The 24,817-nt window shown below is 30.7% G+C and overlaps 1 protein-coding gene across 1 annotated transcript in view; it reads left to right on the forward strand.

Moving 5' to 3' along the window:
- Positions 1 to 24,817, forward strand: part of LOC121129164 (dystrophin) — a 371,133-nt gene that overhangs the window by 68,630 nt on the left and 277,686 nt on the right. Inside the window, exon 2 of the mRNA XM_071893614.1 lies at positions 20,985 to 21,321. Coding sequence (XP_071749715.1) covers positions 20,987 to 21,321 — 335 coding nt within the window. The 5' untranslated portion in view covers positions 20,985 to 20,986. The remainder of the gene's footprint in view (positions 1 to 20,984; positions 21,322 to 24,817) is intronic.

Here is a 24,817-nt window from a genome sequence, read left to right on the forward strand (position 1 = left end):
ATATCTCAGTCAATTGTGTATGTTTATCTACAGTTCATAGCAAAATACATGTATCACAGCCGTGGAGATTTCTTGGAGTCATTTGTGTCTGTAAAAGAAATCCCAGCAATATATGGTAATTAATCCAACCGTGTCTAATAGTGTCTTCTCTTTCTCGCCATCTGTTGTACTGAAACGCAGAAATGGTACCCCTTGCCCTCATCAGTGATTTAATTCCATTAAGTGAGTACCAAAATATGGGTAAGAGGCTTATAGTAATGAAATATGAACTCAGTGATATACAGGACATACATTCACATCGCTTTGGTTCAGGTTTTAGGAAACCTGGTTGTCTAATGAACATAACGATAGTATACGACACTTTCAGATTTAGTTTCATGCCACTCCTGGCTAATATTTACACTGCTGGGTTTAAAGACAAATTTCCTGACCAAAAAAGTTACAGAGTGGACAAATTTTTCGTCTTATATGTCTTCCAAATAAAAGACCCATTTCATTAACAGCATTAATGACTGTGCAGAAAGAGGTGTAAAACTAGGGTCAGACTTCACTGGTTTTGCTAAATTAGAAGAACATTTTTAGAATGTTTTACAAGTATTAAAAACAAATAAGATTATGCAAGAGAAAGCTAAGCTAATAGTGAGTAAACATAAGTAATTCTGACAATTATCACTTTGTAGATTACGTATTTAAATACTAGATTTTTGTATTACCATCGAAAATGTTTAATACTATTCGATATTCTATGTATTGCACAAGAGAGTACAACGGGAATTTTTTTAATAAAAATTACTGTTGCCTCATTTATTTAGTTTATGGACATAAATCTTGTAATATTCCCATTTTTCAACATGAATGTGGGCCCAGTAAATGTTAACCAACATTTGAAAATTTATACGAAATTATTTTTCATGAGGTAAAATACTTTTGTTATACCGCTTTAACGAAAAAAAACCCCATTTTTTTAAGTCATTGGGGGTTTGATGCATCAAAGTCCCATAAGTTTTGAATCCCACTTAAGTGATGCGATTTCTTTCATTTTGCTCTCTTAAGCTATTAAGTCTGTGTTTTTCGATTAGTAACCATGTATTTCTTACTAACTAAAATAAAAACAACATTTTTTCGAGGAATTGCAAATTTTACAATAATAATATTAAACAAATAATTTTTGAAAGAAACACAAATAAATGTTCAGCGTTGCTTGCCATAGTAATATAACCCCATAATATAAAATTATCATTTCGAAATGGTTAATGTCGTACCGGTAAAAATTTATTTAAATTTAAAAATATTTTATACAGTGTGTTTTTATTATCGAAATATCATTCTTATCATACCGCAAAAGCAATATATATATATTTATATTGGGAAGGGGGGGGGGCCTGATGCACCCTAATACATATGTAAATTTTAATTGAGATGCCAAATGGCCATCCATGGTATTTTGTGGTGGATACTTAATTCCAATTTTTCAAATGTTCATGTTTTAAAATTAGTTATTTTTTCAACAGGACTTGTAATTTATTGATTAATTGCTATCAACAATTTGAGTACCCTTAAACTCAGGTAGACAGAACTAGTACCAATTTTTGTTTTCGTACTGAAACAAGTAAAAAAATATTCGTATTGTCACAACACTATTAAAAGGGCTTCAAATAAAAATGTATTAAATTATCTGTGAATTTAAAGAAATTATTTTTTGGCAAATAAAATGAAATTTAAAATAAATCATGTCAAATTAATTTATTTTTCCACGTCAAAAAAAAAAAAGTTTGATTTAATGAATAAATATTGGGCACTATATCTTTACTAGGTTATGTGGTTAGATTATGATTTAAAAAAATATGAAGTTAAACTATTGACACGCTATTCAGGTTATTCTAAAAAAAAGTCTTTGATCCTGAGAATGAATAATACACAAAAATGAAATATAAAGTTCAAAGAATTCCCATACAATGAACAAATAACTGTTTGCATTCTTATTTTATATGAATAATGTTTTTAGCTATTTAAAAACTTACTTTTTTCCCTCAATATACATTATTCATAAACTTTAGTTTTAGTGTTTGGTTTGAAAATCTTAGACCGGTTTGAAGACAGCAATGATTTTTAGTAACCGTAACTAATACGGCTCTTTAAAGAAGTTTGGTCTAGCGGGTGGTCCATTAAAATCTAAACACTTACTTGTTACACCGTTAACCTTCTGGAACAATCCTCTGCAGAGGAACCAAGCTATCTCAATCTTCTTCTCTTCCTGGGTGCTCATGGTGACGACAAGGACTATGTTTTTCTTAACATTTTACCGTTAATTATGTGTTCTACAACATTGCTGTGTGTAACATTGTAAAAATATGACTCTTAATCTCTCAAAACATGCATAAACAAAGATGAGTAAGTAATAACGGTTGTCCCAGAATCATGATGGGCGTACCAAATCTTTCTAACTCGATGTATATCATTCATAAATAAATTGAAAACACTTTGCTCTCTATTTGATAAAAAAATTGTTTAAAAAAACATATTTTTCCTTAAAATATTTTGAATTTTTTTTATAGTTGAACTTTTTGGCTCATTTACCTAAAGCTGGCATGAATCAGGCATTCAAAATTTAAGACAACATATTCACATATATTTGCTATTTTAAAATCTATTAAATGGTGGACAAAAGTTCTTTGGATCAAATTAGAGAATTCATTTGATAAAATAATTCCTCTCCATATGAGTTATTCTATTCGTATTACGCATAAAAATTATAAAGAAGGTTTAATAAAAATCATTATTTCTAATTAATCAAGGAATTATTATTTTTTTAAGTGTTTTATTATTAAAATGTATGACCTTATGAAATAGTTATAAGGTCATTTGTGCATATATGTTGTAAATCTAATTGATTGCATACAACTGTATTAAATTCAAAGAAGGAATATAATATTTATACTTATAATTTGAATCAGTAAATATCATCTAATTATTTTTTGGATAATTTGTATTTCTTTTTACTATTCAATTAAATAACTTTGCGACAATTAATTTTCAAAATAAAGCAAGATGTTCTAGCTCTTTAAATAAATGTATATTTTTTGGGGGGAATTATTTGTTTCGTAAAAATATACATTTACTCCAGGTGAAATTCACCTTTTTCCTTGTTCAATCTTTTAAAATAAAAAATAAATGTTATTAAATCGAAATAAATAGGTTCGTTGAATTCATTTTTATGTATTCTGAGTACGTAAATACATTAGTAAGCTCTTTTTTTTCGTAGGGGATTGAACAGGACATGAAGATGTGTTGAAATGGGAAAAAAAGGAATATGTAAAAAAAAAATTTCATCATGATTATTCCAAAAAAACACAAGTGTTCACCCTTATTCCATTCCATTTTTGAAATTAAATTTATTTACAAAAAAGAAAAAAAAATGTCTATACAATTCAAACTTTCTACGTTCGTACTCTTTTTTTATTATTTTATTAAATTTTTAAGTACATTTCTATTACGTTTCATTTACTGAAGGTGTAAGTTTTTAATAAGACGGGGAAGAAATATCTTATAATTTAGTGAATACTTGAAAAAAATATAATAAATGACAATTACATGAACAATGCTCCAAAATATTGACCTTTTTTTTCTTTTCTTATTTACCATACATGTGTAATATATGATACAAAAGTTTTTGGAATTCTTGATTTGAGGAGTTTGACAATTTTTTAACTGAAGAATAGATGCAATTGTAAATATATATAACCTGTATAGCATTCATCATAAAACAATTGCAAATTTTTTACTGATTAGTTTCAAGTGTTGCAAACACATATAACATCCACAAACAAATGCTCAATCTACTTGCTTTTTTGACAAGTTAGAAACAGTTTTTAGAGGTATTATACTTGGAATATTAATCATTATTTGATAAACATCAGTAAAAACAATCAGTGAGTTACTTTGAATAAAACAAAATTATCAATTTCTAAAGAAAAACTCAAAAATTTCAATTTTAAAGAAGTTATAAAATCTTTTATTTCGATAAATTTAATTTTTTCAATCTTAATATAATTTTTTTATATAATGCTAGTGAAACTGGGTGACTGTTGCAATAGTACCTCTCTGTCAAACATCAAAAAAGCTACAACCATACAATTTTATTCAAAATTGTTGATTATAAGTAATGGAGTTTGTAATCTACAAAATCAATCATTTTAAAAAACTTTTTTTTTTATTAAGGGGTATAACTTCATTTTTATTGATTTTATTTAAAATTATATGTTTTAGTTATTGATTATTTTGCTTTCAGTTGATATTACCTCTATATTCACCCATTGATGATAAATTTTAGATATTTTTACATTCAATATGAAGGGTTCAGTTGCCACAAGTATGTTAATTTTACTTGCATTCTATATTCTTTATTACAATTTTTAATAGTTATGCTTCACAACAAGCAGGGTTTCTTCTAAAATTGGTGAGGGCACTGAGGAGTTTGGTTAGTGAATTAATCTAATCTATTATACTAATAAATTATATAATTAGTACTAAAAAGTAAGCATTTGGTTACCCAAATCAAAGTATGTGCAATGAATCAAAATATGTCTAACCTTGAAGTTTTTCATTTACAATACCTACCTCCCTTAGTCATGCTGACAAATAAAATTATTTATTTAAGTTAAACGTATTTTCTCGAGGGGTCATTAAATTCTGAACACTTTGAATGTTTAACTTAATGAAGGTATAATATAATGAACATAATAAATAGATGTGTGTCTGAGTACTTTTAATCATTAGTGTGTCCGCCCTTAGTGGCAATGATTGATTCTAGGCGATGGTGGAAGGCCTAGTACCTGCTACGGATGTATTCCTCTGTCATAACGTACCAATACTAGCTGACAGTGGCTTTGAGGGCCTCTGTGGACACCGCAGGCCTTCTTCTCCACCAAAAGGAGTAGTTGAGGGGGTTGCCATCAGGGTTGTAGGGGGGGGGGGCAAAAGTGTCAAAAAATAGAGCAAAACAACTCAAAAGAGTCCTACCACGGAAAAAATGGGATTCTTTGATTGTTGGGGTCAAAAGTTGCCTCTCCATCCCCAACAGTCTCTTTCCACACACTTTTTTATAGCTCTCTGACAGTTTGGTATGAAAGTCAGAGATCTCTTGCATGGGCCCTCATGGAATGCAGGGGATTGGCAACGTCTGTTTTCTTTAACTCCTACGGGTCTAGTTCGGTCATTTCGACAGAGCCCTTTTTTCTATCCAACGTTTTGGACTTGATGACGGCATAGACGGTTGTATTGGGGACGCCCAGAGTCAAGTAGTGCGCAAAGTCAAACTCGTCTATTATGTTTAAGTATCATTTTCTCGACTTGTACATAACCTAGAGAGCTCGGGTTGGTTTGTTATTGTAACTTATTGTTTATGTTTTAATATTTCGGAATATGAATTAATTTCGATCACTCAAACTTTTCATATTTCAATGGACCACCCAGTATTAAAATACACTAAAATATTAATTTTTGGCAAAATATTTAATCCTTTCTTATAATTTTTTAAGTATAATTTTTGTATATTTTTCTACTTATTAAATTTGTAAAACAGTTATTGATGTTATATTGTTGAAACATCTTCAATATACATAAAAAATAATTTTAGACGTTTAGTTATTTCTTATCCAAATTTGTTTTTAAAAAAAATAATTACAACCATTATTTTTTCTTTTGTTGTACCAACATTTTCTGAATATTCAAAACATTCAAATATATGCATCATTGTACATATATGAATATTTAAAATTGTTTTTAATTATGAACAAAACAAAACCCAGTACCAAATTTATATGACATTTACATTCGAAATTTTTTTTCGTATCTTCTCATTAGATATTAATGTAAATAAATGGATTGTTTATTTTTTATAATCTTTATAAGTACAGTCATAAAAACCATTTTTGTGACTTTCTCTGAGTAGAGACCAATTATAAATTCATTAGATAAAAAGGGCTATTAAACAATACAATTTTTAACAAAAATAATTTTTTGACAATTTAACCATAAAAATTTACTGCTTGTTTAATAATGCCTGAGTTGGTTGGACCCATATTTACTTTTCGATCTTTTTTATGTCTTCATTACTAAATTAGGGTTTTATTACGAAAAATTGTCCTTAGAAACTAAAAAATTTGTATTTTTTTTCGGTAGGAATGTAGGTTTTAATGAAAAATAGTAATTTTTTATTTAAGAAATTACAAAGTAGTTACATTAGTCTAAAATCATAGGCATTTTGTATTTACCATTGAGTGTGTATAAAGGGTGCATTTGATATAGTGTTCCCTGATGTATATCAAATTTATATTTTTGATCTGAGAAAGAACAACGCTGTAATATTTATGGAATCTCTTGTGCGTTTTGCAAGTAACTTTGAGCGGATATACAGGGTGAACTGTACATAGTGATCCCTGATGTATACCAAACTGGCATTTTAATCTAAGGAGTAACAATGTTGCCATATCTATTAAATATTGCAAGAGTTTTTCATGGAGCTTCGAGCGTGTGCCTTTCAGACTCAGGTAGGTAACGATCAGGATACTAAAGTACTCATAATTCAAACTTTCATATTTAATTTTTTTTCTCAAGCTGTTATAATTATTCTTTCGTTCTTGAAAAGAGAACATATATGTACAGGGAGCGGGGATCAAATTGTTGCCAAAATACTTTTCTACAAAAAACAACACAATATATACATTTTTTAACTTTTTATTGAAAATCAAAACTATGACGAGCATATAGGTATAAAGTAGCCATTCATTCGATATAATCACCGTTGGCATCAATAACGGCCTCAATACGGCCTTTGAACAATCGGTTCTTCTGACCATCTCATTATCCATGTTGCAGAATACCTCCTTGATAGAGTCCATCAGGCTGGCCTTGGTGCTATGGGGATGTCTTTTGGTATGTCTCTCGACATAGCCCCAGATAAAATATTCCAAAGGATTAAGGCCGGGAGAGTTAGGAGGCCACAAATCCTTGGTTACGACGTCATAACAGTTCTAGGTTAACCACTACATGGAGATTTTGGACACATGGCAGGGCCTGTCTCCGGCCACCCTTTGGATCCAGGGCAGAACCACCTTCTCCTTAACATCCAGGTGGACCTCTGTATTGACCTTGAGACCTGTTTCAAACATGCGGGGAGGCATAACATGACCTTCACTGTTGACCACCCCGAACACCATGACCGTTGCAGGGAACTTGGTCTTCATTACCTTCCTCACATGGCTGGTGCCGGTGGCTATCCACCTGTTGTTCTGCTTGTTGACCTTCTGATCTTGACAAAAATTATTTTCATCAGAGAAAACCCACAGCATCCCGGGCTGCTTTGGGTGCTTGAGCTTGTTGAGCAATTTTGTTGACTTCATCAGCCTGTTGTCCTTTGCCTTCTGGGTCAAGATCTGGCCCACTTGCATCTTGTAGCTCCTGCAACTTAAATCCTCAGATACCCAGTCCCTTATTGTTTTCTCATGGCAGCTCAGATCCCTCACCATGGCCTTCATGGACCTGGTAGGGTAATCCTCAACTATCTTCTTCACCTTGTCGACAAAGTCGGTGTCCCTGACCTTCCTATCGGCGCCCTCCTCCTTGGGTGCCCTCTTTATGGTGGCATCAACATCATCCCAGGTGTCCTCTAGCTTCTTACAGATACGCTGAACAGTCCGTAAATTCACTCCTAAGTTTGAAGCAATCGTTGAATTGGAGATTTCACCTCAATTATTAACCAATGCCATGATTACGGTGGACCTCGAAAGCTCCTCGTTCCACTTATAGCTCTTTATCTCCTCATATGATGACGGCATGATGCTAACTGAACTACTTATTGTCAGCTGACGAAAATAGCTTTCCTTTTTGGTAACCGGTTTTTTATTTGATAATGTCGTGTTCAAGTTATCAAGGTTTAAAGTAGGCGACAATTTGATCCCCGCTCCCTGTATTGTATAACGTGTGTGTGTGCTTATATAAATCGGTGACTAACACGGAGGATTTTTTGAGTAGTTATCTTCTATATGTTTAGGTGAAGTTCGTCATTTTGACAACGCCTATAACTCGGGGTAATGCCGGATACTAACCCTAGTGATTAGGTAGTTATGTATTTATGAATTAACCGATTAATATTACCAAAAACAAAGATACTCTCTTTAAATATACTAGAGTGGTCAAAAAAGTGTCCGACCTAACAAAGATACAAGACATTTCTTCTTATTAATTTTTCGACATAGTCTCCTTGTAAATTTACACACTTCTTCCATCAATGTTCCTATCCCTATATCCTGTACTCTGTGTTTTTATCTGTAATATAATTGTTCAAGAGACACTTTTTGTTCTTAGTTCAATTACTCCAAGTTGGATTGACTTTAAATACGTTCAATTTTATCATAATTAGCCTTATATGTCTGTTATTGTTTGAATTGATTAAAAGTGTACACTTTTAAAAACAAATATTTACTACTCAATTTTCTCCATTTTCCCAAAACCACTCAAATGAACGAAACTTTGGTGAGTAACAGACAACTGATGCTAGGTAGATATGACTAAAGTACTCTTGGTAAGAGTGGAGACTCAAGACAATACAGGTAGGATTTAGTTGTTCCCAATTCTGATTAGCTCAAAAATTAGATGCTGCTACATGTTCTTCCAGAATACAAAGAAGAAAAGGCTTCGGGCAACTTCGTCATAACTATAACACAATATTATAAGTTGGTTTTAGGAACATGGTCGTCCTCATCTCTTGATTCCATTGTTTATTTTTCACTGAACTGCTCTTTTCCTAGAGTCCTTTAGATGTGACTAGTTTTTATTTACGAGTTTTAACATCTTCACGTTGAGGTCAGAAACTTTTCAGACCACCCTCGTATAAGTAGAATATGATATTAGATTGAGAAAAAAACCATGCTGCGTTTCATAAAATATCTAAAAGTACAAACAAAGTCAGAAATTCATGTTTGACTTAACCAATAGAGGTAGTAGTACAAAACAACCATATTTATCTCTGTCATAATGTTGAACGAAGGTCATGTTTTACTACTCTGTTTGTTGGTTAGTCTGTTGATCACAAGGATCACAGAAAAAGTTAAGGATCGATTATGATCTAACTTGGTACGAAGATTATATAGGGTGTCAGTTATAATTCATTAAATTTTGAGAGGTGGAAGTCAATGTAGAAATAATAGTTAAAAATACAAATCGATACTAAATAACAGGGCTCAAATTCGTGTAGATAAGTAGATTTATTATAGATACATTATACATCCAAAACAACAAGGTCAATGTTAAAGATCAAAGTCACAAAAAAAGGTCATAAAACAAAAAACGACCATCACTTTTTAGATACGGGGCTGAAATTTTGTCTTGAAGAACGAAATAGTGCTGAATCAGCATACTGACATCATTACCACAACATATGGATATTGGCATTATTTTTAGAAGATAATCTTGTTATAATAAGTAAGTTTTAAATAAAATTAATATTTTGGATCAAGATAAAACTTTTTTTTCTGAAGAGGTTTTAGTTCAAAAATTTGGGGATTACGTCATAAATCGTTAAATATTGTTATCACAAAACAACTCTACAATAACTGGTTGTCCGGTATCAATGGTATCCGGTATCAATGGTACCCGGTATCAATGGTATCCGGTATCAATGGTATCCGGTATCACTGTAATATTGGTACACTGAACAATATTAACTTGGTTTATATTACTTGCTTAATTCAACTTTAGTAGAAATTATGTTAAGAGGAAAAAAGTATTAAACACTTCAAAATAAAATTATGAAATGTTCTTAAAAAGTTATTTAATAAAACTTTTCAAAATCAATGAATATTTTATATATATATCAATCTAAAAAAAAATGATCTTAAACAATTATATATTGTTTTTTTTTAATATCATTATGCAAATTTTTAATGTTTGATCCGCGAAATTAGTATATGTATATACTTAAGATAATAAATATTTAATGCGTAGATATGTATTAGTTGTTTGGTATATCAACTCTATAGTAGTAACAGAAAATTCGCATATTCAAAAAGGTACTTTATAAAATCAGTATTGGAGCAAATATTTGTAGATCCATTACTTCACAAAAAATATTTTACGTAAATTCGCCAATTTTTGAATTGAACAAAAGAAAATAAAATATTTTGTAGGAAAATGTTAATTCAATTTCTGACCTCTTTCAAAAATACTGGGTAATCCTAAGTGTACTTTTTTCATCCTGAAACGACCACTAAGTTACTGTAGGACCATAATTTTCTGATTTTTTCAAATTAAAAACCTTGCCTATTTCTAAGACTACAAATTTTATTCATTTGTTTAATTCATGATTTTCGAATTGTTTGTTAGAAGTAGATAATTTTGCTATGTACTCAAAATAACATACTAATTGTTTCCACTAATGCAATAAAAGACAAGATGAATAATTTTTGTTTTACAAAATCCATAATAATTAGATTTGTATTTTTTTTTAAATACAGGGTTCTAACACTTTTTGATGAGGTATTGCATTTGCAAAACTGAAAAGTTATATGGTAGAGTTTCTTATTTTAGCTGTTTAATGAGTCATTGATTAAAATACATGTCAATTGTATCCATTAAGTTGTTGGGTTAAAAAATTGTTAAAATCCTTAAATCAAGGATTATAAATCTAATGTATCAAATAATTTTTGCTGTAATTCAGGCTTAAATCAAATAATTAAAACAAACACCGTGTGAGTGGCTATAGAGATACTTTTTTTGCACAATAGGAGTGTTGAATATTTACCCAAAACTGACAATCCATGAATTCAATCTTTTAACTGAATATATAAGTTTTGCAACTTATTTTTTTACGATTTAGTTATATATATAAGTTAAAAAAGTATGGACATAGCGATACAAATTTAAAGAAGTGTCTACAAAGGATGGGCCGGAGGGGCTGTTGCATCCCAATATCTAATAATTTAAATAATTTCCAAACAATAATAATTCTTCAAAAAATTTAATTTTTCATTTTTTTCCCAAAAAAAATTAATTTCTGTCAACTACTACGGATTTTTGATTTTTTTTCTCAAAAAATTTGATGGTTGAAATTAAAAAAATGAAAATATTTTTTGTATAATTTTTGAATTTAAAAAAAAAAAAATAATAATTTTACGTAAATTGCTTCAAAATCATAAAAAAATTTTCAGACAAATTTTATTTTTGGAAATGGTTCTAGAATTTTGAAATTTTTATACATAGAGTTTCATTTTTGAATTTTTTTTATCATCAGCTGTGGACTTCTGAAAGTCTTACCAAAATTTTTTTTGTTTATTTATACGTATATTTTTCAAAAAATCGAAAAAAATGCATTATTTGTGAATAGCTTTGGATTTTTTATTTGAAATTTCATTTTGGTTATTTTACAAAAAAAATTTAATATTTAAATTTTCATATTCGATTATTTTTTTTCAAAAAATTTCATATTTAATATTTTCTTCAAAAAAAATTAATTTTGTTTGTAAATAGTTGAGGATTTTTAAATTAAAAAAAAAAAAATCTTTGAATTATTTACAAAAAAAAAACCCAAAAATATTCCCTGCGGACGCCCTTGAATTTTGATACAAATATATGGATTGGTTTTGTGATAAAAATAATATAGATAAATATTAAATAATGTTATAAGGCCTTAAGTCCACAAGAAATTTTCCTTGTTTTTAAACAAATACTATAAAAATGCAAATGATGAAGCATTTGTTTACGCAGCATTTAACAAGGTCATTTCTTCTTTTTTTATAGTACATATACATAGCTTTTCATGAGTAATAAAACATTAATAGATAATAAAATACATCTTTCTGTTGTTAAACACAAATTTTGCCCTATACATATTTATTTTTTTGCATCAAACCCATTATTTTTAATTCAACTGCTGTTACTTTATTTTTACTTGTTGTGCGTCACAAAAAATAATGTTCTTTTTGGTCAATTGCTTTTTGAACTGTTGCACTACAAGTAAATACCATGTATCCTCCATTCTTTTTCTTCAAATTATAAGGTAAGTACTTCTTTGGGAGTTTTAAGTTGTTGGATATTATGAAATTAAAAGTAATCAGTAACAAATTGAATACTTTTTTTATCATGTTTTACGCATGTAAAAAAATCTTTGATTTGAATTTTTTTTTAAATATTGTTGACTCTTGAGGATAAAGTATGTGATAATATATAAATTTTTATCATACAAGACATGCCTTATACATATTAAGACATTTTCTACCCACCTTCCATCTCCTTTTATCCTTTTTCATCCTTATAAAAAAATCATTAAAACCTCAATAATTAGATCAAAAATTTGTTAGTCCCTAACTCATAAATCAATGAACCTCTTTCAAGAATGAGTTTCATGAAGTAAATTTTCATAAATTAAGAAGTTGGATTGAAATATGATATATAAAATATTTTGAGGACATTAGTCTCTCAAATGGAGAAATATTGGGCATTTGTTTTACGGATAATATCCAGATATTTGTTAAATGTGATGTTCTGGTTACGGATATTACCCGTACACATCCCTATTTTATTTTTAGTAATGAGGTTTTGTTTGGTCATTTCAAACTAATTGTAGCTTTTATACATAACTAAGTTATGTATTAACAATACAATCACCTCTTGACAAGAATAATTAGGGTATGCTTTTAGAAATCAGCAAAAATGAAGTGTATTTTCCAAAAGCTGTTTTGATTATTATTCATAAGTTCATAAGATTTGGAACAGCTGTCTCTAGATATAAGGAAAAAGGTATTATTAGATAAGGTTTTCATTTTTATTATCAACATATATCAATCAAGGGGTTTCCATTAGAATTCCCGTCATTTAATATTCTTTCATTCGTCATATTATCAGTTTAGTGTTTTCAATAAATAACGGATTGCAGCTGAGACTGAAAAATTATTTACACATTTCAAAACATCCTTCGATTGAAATGATAATTAATTTGATAAAAAATGGGTAAACATATTCTTTTGCTATTTTCACATTAGGAGGAAATATAAAGTATGTCTGTAAAAAGTATGAACATATTTTTTTCCGTGTCTACATCTTATCCAATACTTTTCTTCTATGAGAACAAAAAAATCCAAACTTGTTGTAAACAGATGCTTTGAACAAACACATAATGTATTGTATGTATAAAGTATCATTTATCATAAGGAATGAAAAAGGAGTTACATTTATGAATCAAAAATATCCATTAATACGAATAGGAAGTTGGGCAATACTCTATGAAAATATGTGTTTATTAAGGATTCTCTCTAGGGATCTTGTTAAAACGCGATTCATTTGGATTTTATTCCCTTAACAAAAATTCCCAGGAAACTCCAGATTGGATTGTATAAACCTTATTTTATAATATCTAATCGATAATAAATGATGTATTTAAAAAAAATGGCTTCACAGAAGTGCTAACGCACTAGTTTAGCACGCCTCATTTCACCCTTTCTATTATTATTATACTTCCGTCCATATTTACTTCCATAACTCCTTCATTTTTTGAGGAACTTTTGACAAAATCTCTTTTGTAGTCTATATTTTTTTTTATGATTTGTTCCCTGTAAAATAAAAAAGAATGGAAAAAGTATAAAAATTTAAAAAAAATGAGAATGTGTGGGGATAAAATGGGAACAGCTTCAATTGTTTGATATTCGAATCAGTGTAATTTACTCAAAAGTTTGAACCATATGTTTGAAGGTAATTAAAAACCATTACCACCGTTAAATCTTATAAAAAACAGAAACATTATTGATTACTCCATTCGATTGAAATTTAATTATAATTATTTTAGGGGAATTAAAGGAATCTCTTCGTTACTCACTCTACATACATCCAGGGAGCACTATAAATATTGAAAAGGGACGTATTTTTCAAAATACATGGGTTGACATTAACAATGATCATGAGAATTTTTCCGATAATAGAAATGAGTAGTGATTCAATTAATTATTTGACCAAACGACTTCATATTTGGGAATCTACCTCGTGCATTTAAAAGAAATGTTCCTCCCCAAAAGACATCCATCTATTTGCCTCCTAGCTTCCATGCTTCTGTTTCTTTAAAAAGAGTTCCTTAATGAGTTTATTCTGGTTTTTGTCATATTTATTATGATAGTAATGTTAAAGAAGCTCAAACCTCAGAATATGTTTCCAAACATTAAAATGTTCAAAGTGCTACAATTTTATTTGCATCTTCTCCTTTACTAATTTTCATAAGTTTCCTTTAGAGTAAGAGGTTTTTATAAGGTACACAAAAGAAAAAAAAAAGAAAAAAAGAGGAGCTATTGCAGTAAAATTGGACTGAAGGATAATAATGATAAAAAAGGGAGAAATTATGCGTTCTAAATGAGTGCGTAAGCACATCAATGAACTCACCTTTATACTTTTCAAGGTTTTTTTTTAATTCCCATACATTAAGGACCGCACAACACTATGTGTTGTGCGGTCCTTATTTAGGAATGAAGACTGTAGTGTCGTCCAGTTCAATCTCAGTCCGGTCCAGTGTAGTCCTGCATAGCAGCCCTAAATACGTACAAAGTTTGACCCTTGGTGACATCAATCTATTTTTTTTTTTTTCAAATTTCAGTTCTAGTACTGAGAGTAAGAAGGACCAACAGTCTTAAAGGCCAGTCCCAAAGATTTAAAGGACAAGTCCTAAGACGGGAGTGTATCGAATAAATAAGGGCGGGCACTACACTAAATAGATGCAAATATTGATAAACAAGATGTATAACTCCACAAGAAATCATGTGTCTTACACTCCCTTTCCCAAGAGTACACTCATACATCACTTTTAATATTTAAATAAATTCATATGACGTGCTCTGTATTCAAGAGTGATAACATGAGGGAACAATTATAGGGTCTAAATTTCTAAGAATGAAATGATGCCGAAAACATAATTTATCTTTGAACAATGAACTCAAAACTTATTTAAGATTTAAATGGATCGTCGAGTCTCAGAAAAGTCAGAGATTAGAGTGAGTCCGGTCGTTATTTTTCAGTGTCATTTTTCACCATTAATAAAATCAACAAATTGAAGTATGATGAGTAAAACGGATGTCAAAGGTATTTTATTAATGTAAAACCGTTATTATTGATTACACTATGCATCAAAATGAAGGTTTTGGAACGCCCGCAGACGGAACCCCACTTCTTATTAATGTTATTTAAGCCGTAGAACACGAATATAACCGTTAAAACTTTCAATCCATCAAGTTTTTACGGTATAACTAGATTATGTGCCATATTTCGACACGAAAAAACGATATATGTATATGAAAATTCAAGTAAATAATAAATTGATAAAAACATATCAGGAATTAAAAAATGAACTGTTTATTACGTAAACTTTATTACATTTAATACAAAATGTATATACCAACCAAAAAATCGAGTAAAATGAAGAACTTTACTTAGATGCTAATATTTTTTTTTTGTTTTTTCTTCACACGCTTTATATCATAGTTGAACTTATAGAGAAGACTTGATATTTCAATTAAGAAAGGTCAATTTTGATTGATTTAGGGGGAATTAAGTTTATAATATTTATTAAATAAGGTAAATATAATAAGTTAGTTAGGTTGCGTGAATATATATGACAATAATAGTCCGACGAAAAAAGTTAATTACTTATGAGTCTATATAATTACATAATTTATATTTAAAGGAATTAAAACAAGTTAATAGTTAAGTTGAGGTTGAGAGATTGAAATGAATTAATATTCCAATAAATTAAAACATAGACAATTAGTTACAAAACAAAACACATTTGAGCCCTCTAGATTTAGTAAAAGTCAAGAAAAATACCTTTGAACATGAGAGACGAATTTCTATTAACGCAATCCAAGCTATTGGGCGTCTCCAAAATCATTGTCTAGACTGTTGGAAAGTCAAAAACGTTGAGAGAAAGAATGTATCTGTCAAAAAGTTAAACTGGATCCAGAGGAGTAAAAGAAAACACCCCATTCCCCGTCCCCTCAAGTCCATGAGGGCCCTAGAAAAATATATTTGTTTCACTCCAGTTCAGAGAGTTATTGAAAAAGTGGGTGGAAAGAGCCTTGTGAGGGTCGAGATGCCAATTTAGATACCAGCAATGAAAGAAACTAATTTCCTTTGTTGCAAAACTCTTTTGAATGAGTCTTTTAGTTCTTTTCAAGCCTGTTTAGACCTTTTTTTCCGCTACAGCCCTGATGCCCACCCCTTTGACTTCACACTTTTATATGCATTTCGAGAGTAAGGCTTCCAGTGAACGTCATCCAAACACCGAGACCCTCAAACCCACTGTCAGCCACCAGTAGGAATCCATGATAGAGGTGTACATCCACAGTAGATGCCACCTCTTCTGCCCCGCCTGTAAGCCATAATTGCTATTAGGGATGGCTATAATTATGATACAGAGAGCTCGGACACACATATATTTATAGTATTAATTTTGTATAAATTCAATTGTTAATTAATAAATTCAGTTTAAAATTCAAAGTCTTCACATTTGAATAGACCACTAAGTTTACACAATATTTTCATAACTATTCATGTATCTCCTGATACAATGAGACACTTTAGTCTCCCCTACATAATTACATTTGTATCTAAAAGAATGGAGAAACATTATCGTTCAATCTTGTTTCTCATTAACAATTTGCACGAAAATAAATTTCTAAGTATGTATATTTATACATTTACTTAACATGGTATTTTAAATTGGTGGGTACTATATTCTACAGTAAGGACAAGTAAAGGTGATAATGTATTTTATGTTATTTACTTTACTTCTTACTTTAACAAAACTCAACATTGTCACCCTCAAATAAAATATTTTACCCACACTTATTTGTTCTTACATACATTCATTTATACATAAATATATATTTCTAGAGAAAGTTCCTTCTTTACCAATTCATTTCATGTATGTACCTACAAAAAAACTCTCTTTTTATCTTAATTACTTTTTCTTCTGGATAAGAACAATCAACATATAATCAGTGTATCAGTGAATCCATACAAATGTACATATTTGTTTTTTTTTTTGTAAGGAAAAAATATGGCGATATCCTATTTCAAGGGTGTCTACAGGATAATGTATATGAGTAAATATATATATATATATTTTGTGGGGGGAGTTTGGTTTTTGGAATTCTTTTGGAAAAAAAAAATTACAAAATTAAATATTTTCGAAAAAAAAACTTCAAAAACGAAATTTCAAATATCAAAATTTTAGAAAAAAAAATACTCCTACTTTTTGTGTAAATTATAAGATATTTAAGAAATGTACACTTAATTTACACATTAATTACTTTTAGGCACTTATATTTTATACCATGAATTCTTAATCCTAAATAGCATTTGATGAAATGAATATCAAATTTTGTATATTCTTTAGAGAAGATATTAATTCTAAACTAATAAATGATCAAAAATGTCCTGTTTTATGAAAAATAAAATATCTCCACCTCCCCTTCAATCTCCTTTTTCCAAAGTCTTCGTTTGGTTTGATATGTTATATGAACATAAAAAAATCATTCAATGAAACCTGGACAATTAATTCGGGACTTTGTTGATAATTCAAATAGCTATTGATGTTCTATCCCAAACAGTTAGAAGCATTCATAATTACTATCAAACTATTGACAAAAATATCGTGAACACAAGATATATACAAGGTGCGTGGTCAAAATCTGCCACATTTTAAAGACAACATTACTCCTTCAGCTGATGTCTGATCTGTCTGTTTTTGGTGTTAAATTTTTTTTTCCGGATCATAGGCTTCAGTTATTGTTTATCACTTGTAGCGATAGCATCCTTTTAAGTGCCCAAAAAAGTCATTATGTTATATGAGAGAGATCGTAGGTGCGCTGCTATTCAGATTATGCTTAGTGATCACATGAAATTAAGCAATGCTGACATCTCTGGCCTTCTGGCAATGCCAGTTAGAACGGTCAGAAATCTCAGGAAGCAGCTGGAGGAGTCATCAGACCCGATGGGCGTTGTTGACTGGAAGAAAAAGGAGGAGAAGAGCACCAGGATTGTCCTGGATGTCACCTTCATCATTAAGGTCAGAAACATCATCGACAAGGACCTCCATCGTTCCATGAGAGCCATGGCGAGGGACCTGGGCGTTCCCGAGTGGACCGTGAGGGCTTGTGTGAAGGAGAACTTAACTTGCAAGTCCTACAGATGTCAGAAAGCCCAACTTCTGACTAAAAAGACTCTAGGGTTGCGGCTGCTCAAAAGCTTCAGGCTGTTGAACATCTTGAAGAACCCAAAGTCGCCGAACATGCTCTGGTTCAACTGTGATGATGCAATGCTTTTGCATTCGTACCTTTCTCCAATTGGCCTCCCTCATCACGGGATTTGAACCCATTGGACTACTTTGTATGATCCTATACGGGAAATATGACCAACCGCTCCCCCCATAACACCAAGCAGTCTCTCATCACCTGCATCAAGGAGAAATTCAGTGAGATAGAAGCAGTGCAGATCCAAAATGTCTGTTCTCGGTTTCGTTAGCCGCATTGAGCGGGGTTTGGCTGCAGACGGCGACTACATTAAATAGATAGCTGCTTTATATCCTAATAAAGATATTCGTTTTTATTTTATCTATAAATATTAGAAAATAAGCTTGTAGTTGTTGTTTTTTGAAGCGGCCGATTTTGTCCACGCACACTGTAGTATAGGGATAATTAGTGATGTCAAGCCTATATTTTTTTTAGTACTCCCGTTTTTTTTTGTTTTGTTTTTTTGTATAGGTAATTAACAGACTGAATTTTTATTTATTTAGCTAATGTCAATATTGTTAAACTCCTGAGTTGTGAAAACAATTTATTAATAAATTCAATAACTAATTAAACTTGCATTTTGCTCATACAAAACGGTGAGTAACCTTTATAATTTGTTGAAAGTTATAGATGCAAGTAAAGGGTGATTAAAAACGAGCAGTTTTTTCCAATAGGGATTTTTTGACAGTTGCGCGCGAATTTGGTCAAATTCATACGTCATTTTACTAAATATTGTTTTACAATTCTTCATGAAAAGATATACGCCACAACAACGTTTACAAAATGTTCAATTGTACAATGAAAATCACCCTTCTGTGAAAGAAGTTTTTCGCAAATTATGCCCAACTTATGGTCCACATAATATACCTTCAGAATCCACAATTCACAGAATAATTGAAAAATTTGAAGGGGCAGCAACTTGCTGGGATGTCCCGTCGTCTGGTAGGCTACGTCCAGCTCGCAGCGTAGAAAATATTGCGGGCGTAGCCAAGAGTGTAGCCGAAGATCGTGAAGAATCGATTCGCGTTATGGTAACATACTTTTTGGTACCTCAAATTGAAGCACATGTCTCCACGATATTTGGTTCCAGCAAGACACTTGCCACACAGCGCGTGTAACAATGGACTTATTAGGTATAATTTTGGTGAGCAATTAATTTCACGTTTTGGCCCGGTGAATTGGCCACCAAGATCGTGTGATATCACACCTTGCACTTTTTTCTTTGGGACTACGTAAAAACAATAGTCTATGTGGATAAACCAGCGACAATTGAAGCATTGGAAGCAAATATTGAGCAAGTTAATCGTGAGATTCCGGTCACAATGCTCAAACGCAGCATCGAAAATTGGCGCGAAAGAAAGGACATTTAAAGGTCAGTTGCAGCCAACATATGAGGGGATTATTTTCTACAAATAATTGTAAAGGATTGTTTTTTCGGTTCATAAGAAAGTTTTGACCAGAATTTAGTATTTTATGTGTTTTATTTCTACAATCCAAAAACCACTCGTTTTGAATCACCCTTTATTACTTGGATTCGAAGTAGAGTTGGCGATCGGCATCTGAGTAACTGGTGCCAATATAATTATTTATTTTCTTCTTCCCCTCCTCCAAAGTCACAGCTGATCTAATGTAACGTCATGACAGCTAAGCTGTTCCCCTCCAAAATATTCTTCAAATTGTCAGGGTTAGAATGTTAATAATCCGTTTTTATTTTTTTAACATGCCCAAAATACACAGGATTTTCATAACTAGAGGTAATTCAGTGTTTGAAGTGAATAAAAACCCTATGGAAGTAACGGCTGCTTAATTTTGAATATGATCTTCTTTGGTAGAAATAACAGCTTTCTAGGTGTGGAAATAAATACACTTTTCATGATGTTGAAAGGTATTTTCTACTTCTCCAATTCAACTACAGACATAAGATTTTGACAATGGAGTAACACCTTCTACAGATCTTGTTCTCCGCAACACACAAAAATTCAAAGGGTTGCGATTTTTAAACTGTGGCCCTCAAAATTTTTTGTTTGGGAATTGGGGAGACACTTTTGGCCATGTACACCAATCTGCTAGAACTCAAATCCTTACTAACTGGAGATCTCAATAGTAGCCGTAGAAATGGTTTTATCCTTTACTATCTCAAGATAGTCGGCATTGCAGTATGGAGTAGGCTCGCAATTTTTAAATGTTTACTTTCTTCAGCCATGATAAATTAATATTTCAACTAAAAAATGTACCATGATTGTTTTTGTGATGTGTTCAAAATTTAAATTGGCCAGTAAAAACAGTGGCCCAAGTTTTTAATTTTGGATCATAACTTTGGTATTCCTATCACATTGATATGAAATTATAATAAGCTTATGTATGACGTCTATTAATTGATAAACTTATGTATATATAAGTATCGAAGCTGAAGAAAGTAGACTTCATTAATCCGTTTTTTACCTACTTAAAAAGTAATTAGAATGTAATCAAGAATAATTTTACATTTATGTATCTAGGCTTATTTATTTAAGGACATTCATTTATTGCGGTTGATGCTTAAGGATAAATTGATAAAATCATATACTATATACATATTGTAAAAGTAAGCATTTTTGACATTTCTCAATATGGCTCTTCTATGAATATTTACAATTGGAATAAAAAACATCATTCTCTTTACAGAAATGGATTCATCAATCAAACCTACACGCATGTATTCTCCTAATTTGATTCATCGTGCTTCAGACGATACCAAAAATAACAACAATCCTAGCAGCAATACTAGTAATACTCAAACTACAAGTCGTGCAAGCCAAGCACTCAACTTCTTATCCCAATCCATGTATTCTTCCGGAGTCTCTTCCTCTGGAACCATGTCCTCCATTGCTTCCTCACTAAGTCAGAGAAATTCTTTCTCCACAGATTTTACGAGTTCATCATCTCCACTCTCTTCTGTTCCTTCACCAAGAGATGAAGAGGATTGCTTGCTTGGGAGTAGCTATCAGGAACGGAGCACGGGGTAAGGCTAATATTACTTTTTTTATTTTTACTTAATTTTGAATACTTATAAGTGACAAGATCTACAAGGCATTATTATATTTAAGAGTCTACCTATAAATTAAATTGAAATATATTTGTGTTACCAAATTTACATGTGGAGGCTTGTAAACATGTATCTCAAGGTGATAGGTCTCAGATTTTGCATTACATGTGTAGTGGTATTAAGACCAAGGGACGGGTAAAAAATTTAGTTGTTAATATTCTGATATAATGTAGATATTAAAGATAAATATTTTTGGTTCCTGCAGTTCCCATTACACTGATATATCAGGCAGATATCCCATTTCCGCATCGTAACGGTATGAAAGGAAATTCTTGAAAATTTAGATATAGACCTTAATATTCTATAATATTCAATCAGAAAAAATGGAGGGAATAAAAAAAAATGTTTTTCAATTTTTTTAGCCTGTGAATCCATAAGACACTCGGTACTCACAATTACAGGAACTTTAAAAAAAAAAATTGTAGCACAAAAAATGCCTCTTCGGTAACATTATATTAGTTAAAAAATCTAAAATATGTTTTATCCATTACCAAGGCTTGTCGAATTTGTCTACAAAAATGATTTTCAAGGTAAATAGTCAGCTTGTAAAGAAGAATTTAAAAACTTTAAGGACAATTTTTTATTTATTAATGTTCTTTTGATTGATGACATCAAGTAAAAACACAGATATGTTATGAGTAAACACTATACTATTACAAATACTCAATCGGACCAAGGAATTAGTTGTCTTTGAAGTCTATATACATATGAGGGTCGTGTGAAATGTATGTGCAAAGTTTGATAGATTGCACAAATGGCGCCTAAGTAGGCTATGTTTATTTAGTAGCATCTATTGGAAGATCACCCACATACTTTCAGACATATCAATCTTTGTCATTCTGTTTGGCATTTGTTTAAATTAAGGAATCACCTGGACAGATTATGGCGACTTTTTTTTTGAATTCTCAAGAAATAATCCTTATCGACTGGCCAACTATTGGCTCACAAAAAAGTCATATTCTGTCACGACAATGTACCGGTTCCCACCTCAGCAGTTGTGGTGGCAAAATTAATGGAGCCAGAGTTCTAACTCAAAATGCACACATCAAACTCACGTAGCTTCACTCTTTTGTTACAAATCACATACATCATGTCTGGAGTAGTAACCTCAAAAGGGTGTTCAGAATGTTCAGCGTCACTTTTGCCCATTTAGCCACGCTCAAAATTTTGAAATTACTTTTAAACTGTTCTAATGGGAGGTGTAAAGTTTCCATAATGTTTATCAAGCTTGATTTTAGTCTTTCAAAATGTAATGCTTAATCAACAAGCGAAATTCTTTCTCCTCCATTTTCTGAAAATTACTTCACTGTCACCATTCAAACAAATGCCAAACAGAAATAAATATACCGATCTGGCTGAAAGTTGGTGTATGTTCTACCAAGAGATGCTATTAACTAAAAATAACCTCGATACACACAAGTATCACCATTTCTGTGCCTTTGCACATACTTTTCAAACGACCTTCGTACCCATATTTAGAAGCCACGGGGTATCTAATCTACACTCATGGAGCTCAAATGAATAATTTCTACCGAGTGCGTTTTCTATTGTGATATGACGCTCAGTTATATATTTTGAGAATAGAAAAATGAATATTTGACTTGAACATATTTGTCTATTAATCATTTATTTTAAATTCTAAACATATGAAATAATTATTTTAAAATTGATTTTTGTATCATAATAAACAACTCATGCAAATGAAAATACGTATAAACTTCTCTTTATTTAAAAACCAAAATGATTAAGATCCTATCAACACTCAACCCCTTTCAAAAATGAGATATATATATATTTGCTAGTTTTAAGGCTACAATTATAGATTAAATTTATTATTATAATTGAATTATTTCATTTTAAACCATCGATTGTTCTCTTTTATTAGAGGAATTTTGAGCTTAATCATAAATGAAAATTTAAGCCTTCGAATTATAATGCAAAAAAAATAGTTTTCTCGTACGACGGGAGACATATTGAATTATGAGCCCGAAACAAAAAGATGGACTTAATTGGCTTGTCTGTCCCTATCCATATCCCAATCTCCGAATGGAAGAGCTATGGGGAAAAAAAAAATAAAAAAAAAAAAAAAAAAAAAATAGGAAATAAACTAATTTAACGAAAAATTAATTAACTAACTCACTTTCTCGATTGCCAAATTGGAATTGGGAATTACCAGGAAGGAAAAAAGGATTTCAATTAAAGTGGAGTCTATTAAGAAGCATTACTTTTCTAAAACTCATCCTCTGCTCAGAGGAAAAATATTCCAAGACCTTGATGACCTCTTCATAACTAACGATTAATTATGTTTTTTGAAATTTATAAAAACCCTCTTAGTCCTATAAATCACGTGATTTTTTTAGCTGGCTAGATTTTTGTAGAATGGGTAATCTGAACAAAGAATTTTCTTTTCCTTAGCAATTCTAATTATTATTTAACTCCTGAGTAGTGACCTTCCTTTTTATAACTTTCAATTATATTCAAAACCTGATAGAACATTCTTGTGCAGTCATTAAAGATAGATCGTAACCTTAAGATTTCTTATGGAGTTATAATTGTAAGTCCTTGTTAAATTATAAATCAATGAGTAAGAATATAAAGGTTTTCTAAATCTTGGTGAGTATAAATCAAAAGGAAATGTGAATTATGATGTTAACATTGAGAGACGACATATCTGCTGGATATTCCATGCTAGCTAAAACGTTTGAGTTTTCAAAATAGAGAAAAATAATTTAAAAAAACACTAAAATCTTTCAAGTTACTAATCAACTTATACTTTTTTTATGTATGGTCACGTGGATTTCAAAGATTGTCATATCCTTATCGATGAGTCACTGACCCATCCCCTTTCTACTTACATATGTTCCATAAAATAATTGATTAAAACCTTAAATCGTTATAAATTTAATTGACATCCTTTTTAACACATTAAAGGAAATAATTATATAAACGTAGAAAGAATTTGGGGACATAGTTTATCTGTTTATCATTCAAATAATAGAACTGTACATTTTTAAATCTAAAAGTATCTCTAAGGCCTGTATAGGCGACAGTTAATTAATTAACCTATCGCAGGTATCAGTAGCATTTAGATGTACGAATAAATTTGTAATCGGTAGACATAAATTTTATTTAAAGATTAGATTCAAACTTGAAAATTCAATAAACATATTTACCTAAGTTGACTTTTTATTCACAAGAATATAATTTCATAAATAATAAAACTAATTTATAGTATGATTTCTATTATTTGAAATCATGATACTCGTAGAAGCAATTTGAATGTAGCCCAATATTAAAATTAGAACAGCCAAATTTGTACTTTCCCTTACATAAGTATTGTTGGAGAAGTCTTATCCCGAATCTGAACAGTTTCATTTTACAGTTGTCCAACATGGTAAAGTATTCATTCCTC

Source organism: Lepeophtheirus salmonis, chromosome 14, assembly GCF_016086655.4.
Source record: "Lepeophtheirus salmonis chromosome 14, UVic_Lsal_1.4, whole genome shotgun sequence".
Lineage (NCBI taxonomy): Eukaryota > Metazoa > Arthropoda > Copepoda > Siphonostomatoida > Caligidae > Lepeophtheirus > Lepeophtheirus salmonis.